Source organism: Microchirus variegatus (assembly GCF_963457635.1).
Source record: "Microchirus variegatus genome assembly, chromosome: 7".
In the NCBI taxonomy this organism is placed as follows: Eukaryota; Metazoa; Chordata; class Actinopteri; order Pleuronectiformes; family Soleidae; genus Microchirus; species Microchirus variegatus.
Window position 1 is genome coordinate 28,019,195 of NC_139808.1, and position 7,564 is coordinate 28,026,758.

The 7,564-nt window shown below is 41.9% G+C and overlaps 1 protein-coding gene across 1 annotated transcript in view; it reads right to left on the reverse strand.

The window, feature by feature from the left end:
• The window catches only part of LOC310929626 (nardilysin-like), a 27,108-nt gene extending 24,667 nt beyond the window's left edge, over positions 1 to 2,441 (reverse strand). The window contains exons 1-3 of the mRNA XM_083892440.1: positions 2,094 to 2,441; positions 1,335 to 1,563; positions 771 to 852 (exon numbers count right to left, since the gene is read on the reverse strand). Of these exons, the coding sequence (XP_083748566.1) occupies positions 771 to 852; positions 1,335 to 1,563; positions 2,094 to 2,299 (517 nt within the window). The 5' untranslated portion in view covers positions 2,300 to 2,441. The remainder of the gene's footprint in view (positions 1 to 770; positions 853 to 1,334; positions 1,564 to 2,093) is intronic.
• Between the last annotated feature and the right edge of the window lie 5,123 nt (positions 2,442 to 7,564).

Sequence of the window (7,564 nt, forward strand, 5' to 3'; positions counted from 1 at the left end):
AGATGACTTTGAACACGATGAACCAATCGACCAGATTAATGGTTAAGACGTAGTTATGTTCGGTCGGCGATGATGACGATGAGTTTTAAGGTTTTGAAAGTGACTGGAAGACGGAGAATTACCACCGTAATCGACGGAGTGTTTTCAACTGCATACAAGGGGTGAAAGTGGATTTAAAGTTTGTCCATCAGGAAAAAATCAAGGCACTGACACAAGTTGATATTACTTTATTTTCTTACTGTTTTTTAATTGAAAATAGTGCCGTTCACGTTACTTTTTTTGTGAATGTGTATCTAAATAAACTCCCACAGGTGTAAGCATTTTTTTCCAGGCTTTTCAGGCCTTAATGGGTTAAACTACCAAACAGCAGTAGAACTTTTTGGGGACGCTTCTTTGCATTTTCAGTCACGCTCCAAACCGGGTTTTATTAACATCTTGCTTAACTAAAGCAACGCTTTAGGGAATGTTGCCAGGCAACAAGATAACAAGACAAAACAGTTGATCTTGATCAAACAACTCATTTGAAAATGTGACAGAAAATGAGAAAAGAAAACTTGAGATCGTTTCCAAGAAATTGAAATTAAGGCGAAAGGGGAAAACCAAGGAACAAAATGCTCGTTCTATACATTTCCACATGGGCAAAGTGTGTATTAGGAGGAGATTGACTGAATGCACAGGGAGGAGGATACTTAAAAGTGTGAACAAACACCAACAATGATAAGTACTTTATCCAAAAGAAATGACCCGAATCTCTCAGGCTGATTACATACTGTGTTCCAGGAAATGGGCAAGGCCGGGGAGGTCACCGGGGTCACTGAAGCTGCCCACTCCGACACACAGAGCAGCTGCAGACTTAAAAAACACACAGGAAATCCGAGTCATGACTCACGTCCGAGTCGAGAGATTCATTTGAATAATAGGCCTGGCTATATTCAGTGTTTTTATTAATGCCGTCGACAAACACCAAAGCTAACAAAAGAATCGATTAGAATAAACATGCACTGCGCTATTGCAGGCAAAGCTGGATATATATATATATATATTGTTGGCCCAAAAACTATTAAAAAACACACAAATGAGCCACACTGGTATGCTTAATACACACGGCGCACTCTCGTTCAATATGACGCGACCCCATATATATCAACCCGTTTCCAAAAATCATTAACTGCATGGCTGAAAGGTCCCTTAAAACACTGTTAACTCGTATTATTAATATGTTTGAATGCGCATCATTAACAATGCAGAAGTGGTTTACAGTTAGTGTCGACGAAGAGTCATGAGTCAAGCTTTCTGCTAACAAACCAACATGGTGCTTTAGAACATTCAGGTACCTGCTTCTCCGCATTGCCCTTCTTCTTCCCGTCATTATCGTCATCGCCATAATCACAGCCCCTCTCGTCATCATCATCATCATCATCGTCTTCTTCAGACTCGTCCTCCGTTTCATCTCCAGATTCGTCCTCTTCCTCTCCTCCATCAGAGTCCTCATCCTCAGACGCCGCCGGTCCATTGTAGTCTGAAATGAGCAGAGCCCGCAGTCCGTTCTCCAACACGATGTGCCTGAGCGAGAGTGAAGTCAAAGGTGAAAACAGCATTGCGCCATCATGTTTCACAGCTACTGTTGCTTTGTTCTTACTCGGGAAACAGCCTGTTAAATCACATCTCCTCTCAGACTGCATCTCCCACCCTCTGAGACTCAATTGCTTTGTTTTCTCGCAGCACATTTTTTCTGTGCGTGCCCCGCAGAGGCCCGAGGCACTGGCGTCGCAATTCTAGCATTAAATCGTCCCATCAAACTTCAATAATCGTACTGATTCAGCTGGAAAATGGACTCGCATCATTTTCAGATCGGGGGGGTTATTTCCTCAAACTTTCCAAATAGTCAAACTGAGAAAATAGTGTTCTCTGCTGTGTATAACGGCAAATGAAAGGATATCAACAACAATGACACGGAATAAATGGAGGAGATAAACTGTGCAGTAAGAATTTAGTGCAATGCATAATTTAGACTCGGGATAATGGCCACATTTTTTATTTAATGTAATGTGTATATTACTCTTTCAAATAGTGCAATATTAGAGATTTTTTACCTGTACTGTTTGGGGTCACTGGGGGACTTGATAATCTCGCCATCTCCAATATTGTCCTCCTCCCCTCCTCCTCCTCTTCCTCCTTCCCCTGCAGCCAGATTCACCTCCAGAGACATGGGTTCCGGTTCTTCTGCTGAGGCTCCGGACTGGACCGAGCCCGAGGTCTCAGTCAACGGGGAGTTTGTGGACTTGTTTGTGTGCGGCATCCTCAGCGGAGATGATGAGATTTTGGCACTGCAGGCTGACAGCGAGGCGCGACCATAAACAACAGGACAGCTCGCTGTCACTAGAAATTTACTCCTCACCAGGGCCACACACCGTGTCAGCCGGAACAGGGCTATGATGAAGACCCTCCCTGACAGAGAGAGGAAATGAAAAAGCCTGGGAACCAGTGGGACCACAACACACAATACCAAGATTACATGCATATTTGAGCCAGTTTTTGGATGCAACACTTGATCCTAATGAGGCGAACTCCCATTTCTGAGGCTCAGATTAAATTGAGATGTGAGCTGTGGTGAGGATAATGAAAGGGTTGGGTATTAACCGGTTATGTTATGGGTTTTTTTAAGGTAGTACACATGAATGTCAACAATAACCAGGTAATGCCTAACCAGCTGTTCGTAATCCAGGTTTGTTTAGGACAAAAAAGGGACCTAAAATAGTAACAACACGAGCACACAATACAGCTATTCACAAACACACACACACGCACACGCACACGCACACTGTCTGGTGGTTTCGCCCCAGTCAGCTAAATATCACAACCACACGAACAAACACCTGTGTAGAAATGACTACACGAACCTCGACAGACACAGAAAAGTACACATAAATGACTGCGAAGAGCTCCAACAGGCGCCTTTAAGGTGAACAAATGACAGATATTATTTAGTAAACAAACTTTCAGTAGCGGCGCGGCTCCGTTAGAAGGCAAAATAAACTTTTAGCAGCCGTCACAGAAGCCGGTATCCTCACCTTCCCTCTTGCTAGCAGCAGGGCCTCAACGGTTGTGTGCGCGAGGCGAGTGAGCGTCTCCCCAACAACACGCGCTCTGACTGGCGGAGAGCATTCCTGGGCGTCACTGACGCTGCTTCTGATTGGCTGTGGCGGCGGAGAGGGAGGGGCGTGGTTTGTGCCGCGGAAGCACGCGTGGTCCTCACAGTCTGGACTCAGGAGCTGCTGCAGGCTGTGATGACTGTGGTGATGATGATGATGATGATGATGATAATGCAGCGGATGTAACCGGCAGTTGACTCTGATTCGCACCGCTATAGACGAGTGTTTAACCCGGGACTGTCATCATCATCATCATCACCATCATCATCACCGGTCACTCTTCATCACTCTGCACATCTTCAGTGCCTCCATGGAAACGGTTCACACCCACTCTACATCACGGAGCGGGGGGGTGATTGATTTAAGAGCCGCTAGGTGGCAGACATGAGCTGCGAGGCATGTTGGGCAACTTTTACCCAGATTTGGTCCAGGATAAAAAATGGTTTATTGGACTCGTGTGTGGTGCATTAAAGCTGCACAGTTTGGACGACATAGCATAGTATGACTTTTCTGTCAAATTTTGGACAAAAATCTTTTTTTCAAAATAATTGTCAAATATTGACCGACATATTATAGTATGACTTTTTTTTGTCAAATTTTGGTCCAAAATAAAAAAAAAAGTCAAATATTGGACGACATATAGTATGACTTTTTTTGGTCAAATTTTTATCCAAAATCAAAAAAATTGTCAAATATTGGACGACATATAGTATGACGTTTTTGTCAAATTTTGGACCAAAATCGTTTTTTTCAAAAGAAATTGTAAAATATTGGACGACATAGTATAGAATTAATTTTTTGTCAAATTTTGGACAAAAATTTTTTCTTCAAAAAAAATTGTCAAATATTGGACGACATAGTATAGTATGACTTTAACCTATTTAACCTCCAATCATCGTCAAACATCGAAAAAAACAAACAAACCCCAAAACCATATCATGAAGAAGCCACATTGACATTTGTCTAATGCCTGTGCTCAGCCTCCACGCTGCAGCGTGTTGGCATTTCACCCCTCCGCTGTGCCAATATGTCCTCCCCCTCACTCTCCAGCTCTGCCTCTCTCTATATATGTGTGTCTCTCTCTGTCCGGAGCCAATCTGATTTGCCCCTGGGCTTCTGTCGGCAGAAAGAGGTGATAAACACCGCAGCCATGACAACCGGGCCAGCCAGACACGCCTGAGTTCCTGTATCCTAATGGCTTAACTTGGCATCCTCTCCTCCTTTAATTCATCAAGTCCAGCCTTCACCTGAGCTCATAATAATACACTCGGGGAGGGGGAAAAAGAAGAAGAAGAAGAAGGAGGCGGTGTGGTTCCACTACGGTGTGATCCTCCTCTTTTGAACTAAGTGTGTGAGATGAAACTGCTAAAACCACCACCACGCTTAAAAATAGAGCGCCGATATATGAGTCACAGCAGGATAAATATCCCCCTCTCCCCACTAAGCTTGACTCAAATTAACAGAAATGTTTGCATATTGATTTGCTCTTAAGCAGTCTGACAGAACGTGAAAGTGCTGCTCGTCCCAAACTGAACTTATCGATCACTAAATGGAGCCCTCGTGGAAACGTCGGGAGTGATATTTTCAGAGCAAAAAAAACGTGTTGTTGTTGTTGTTTTGGAGAGTAAAAGTGAGGATTAACTGATTAGAAAGTGTGAATTTGTGGTAACACTTTAGATTAGGGAACACGTATTCACATAGTAGCAGAATACTAGCCCTTTATTAGTCAATATTAAGTGCCTTATGTGGGAAAAATCTTAATTCATGTCACAATAGAGGTAAAATAAGGTGTTCACACGTATGCTACTTATATGCTACCGTTCAAAGGTTTGGGCTCACTTAGAAATGTCCTTTTTTTGAAGGAAAAGCACATTTTTTTCAATGAATCTAACATTAAATGAATCAGAAATACACTCTATACATTGTTAATGTGGTAAACGAGTATATAACGTGTATAGAGGCCCATTTCCAGTGTTCTTATGGTACATTGTGTTTGCTAATGGCATTCGAAGGCTATCGAATGATTAGAAAACCCTTGTGCAATGATGTTTGCACAGCTGAAAACAGCAAAGTTTGAAGGGCAAAATGATTATTTCTAATCTTGTCAATGTCTTGACTATATTTTCTATTCATTTTGCAACTCTTTTGATGAATAAAAGTGTGACTTTTAACGGAAAACACCAACAAAAACGACCCCAAGGTGACCCCAAAATTTTCAACGGGAGTGTAAGTCGCATACTAGCCCTTTATTAAACAAGTATTGACACCTTATGTCTTAATTCATGTCGTAATAGAGGTAGAATAAGGGGTGAATACGTGCTTAATGATGCTAGTATGCTACTTATATATGTTAATAAGGAGCTACTTAATGGTGAATAAGTGCCGGTGTTAACGATCACTTACAGCGACACAAAATCATTTTTTTTTTCCAAAAAAAGATGTCATAGTTTAGCGTTACTTTTTTGTCAAATTTTGGACAAAAATCGTTTTTTTTTTTGTTTTTTTTTAAATCTAATTTTGGACGACAGTATATAGCATGGCGACTTTGTCAAATATTGGACCAAAATCTCTTTTTCAAAAAATAAGTATAAGAATAAGTGTTCCCAAATTGCCGGTGTTAAACGATCACTTACAGCGACACATGTGGCCTCCTCATGACGATGCATATTGCAGCGGCCCGCAATTTTATTTCCCCGCTTTTGTGCCATTTTCTCTCAGTGACTGGACCCAAATTGAAGCAGCTCAGATCAGGCACACTGGGTCTCTGCAGGTAAAAAAAGAGAGAAAAAATGTCCCTGCATGAAAACACAATGAAGGATGCAGCCAGCTGAATCACTGTAGGTGTTATATGAATTGGTGCTCCTCAGTTTTCTGTGGAGTCACTGGAGACGGCGGCGGCGGCGGCAGCCAGAGTCTCTACCTTAACATTCCAAGGGGGCAAGGTTCCCATAGCAACCGATGTGAATCCTAATTAAAACCGGAGATTTGATTAATTAGTTCAATAATGTGTGTGTGTGTGTGTGACTGTATGTGGCACATGTGTGGGTGTCATGTGTTTTTGTGAGTCACGGCGCGTCTTGTGTGTAGTTATGCTAAATGAGGAGGTGGGGGTGTTTATATGTGTGTGTGTGTGTGTGTTCATGAGCCTCTGGGTAATGGCGTGAATCACCGCGGTGTTTTCTGCACATGTGAGCATGTGTGTGTGTGTGTGTGTGTGTGTGTGTGTGTGTGTGTTTCATGTCTCCCGGGAGGCTTGTCCTTGCCTGCGGTAGCACTGTGTGAATCAGAGGTGAGTCCTCTGGAGTTGCCCTCTGCTTTAATCTGGAGTTAATGACAGAACCGTACTGCCCTCCTCCTCCTCCTCCTCCTCCTCCTCCTCCTCCTCTCTATCTGTTTGCTTCTCTCCCCTCTGCTTCCCCTCATCTTCTATCACCACACAATCTCAGCTATTAAACATCCTCCCAAATTCCCACTACTCACTGTCTCCCCACAGCTCTGTGTTGCTCACGGACGGCTCCATACCAAACGTTTTAATACTGATACCAATGTCACAACCTTGGAGTCCGATTCTGATACAAGTATGATACAATTCCACTGTCAACAGGCTGCTTTATCCTCCACCAGAGGCGCTTCTAGAGTCTGTAGGGGCCATAAGCAAAAATTCCCAGGGGGCCATTCCTTCCAACCAGTGTTTATTATGTCCATTATGTTACAAATAATCGACGAGAGTTCAACATTTTTTTTTTTTTTCAAAATGAATGAAATAACATGGAAAAACCTTGTAATTAAAAAGTATGCGAACATATAAATGTAAAGAACAACAAAATACTGTAAATAGCTTTAAAAAAACTATATAAACTTAGTAAAACTGTAAAGAACCCACATTATAAAACAATATAAATATATAGAACAATAAAATACTGTAAATAACTGGAAAAATAACATATAAACTGAGTAAAAAATATATGCATTACACTGTAAATAATCCCCCTATCAGCTCGGGGGCCCCAAGCAGTAGCCTGCATATTCAATATCTAATATAGAAGTGCATTAGATTGTTAATAAACAGTCTAGAAGTGCATTATATAGTAAATATACAGCCTACAATTACAGAAGATAGTAAATATGCAGCCTAGAAGTGCATTAGATAGTTACTATACAGCCTAGAAGTGCATTAGATAGTTACTATACAGCCTAGAAGTGCATTAGATGGTTACTATACAGCCTAGATGTGCATTAGATGGTTGCTATACAGCCTAGAAGTGCATTAGATAGTTACTATACAGCCTAGAAGTGCATTAGATGGTTACTATACAGCCTAGAAGTGCATTAGATGGTTGCTGTACAGCCTAGAAGTGCATTAGATAGTTACTATACAGCCTAGAAGTGCATTAGATAGTTACTATACAGCC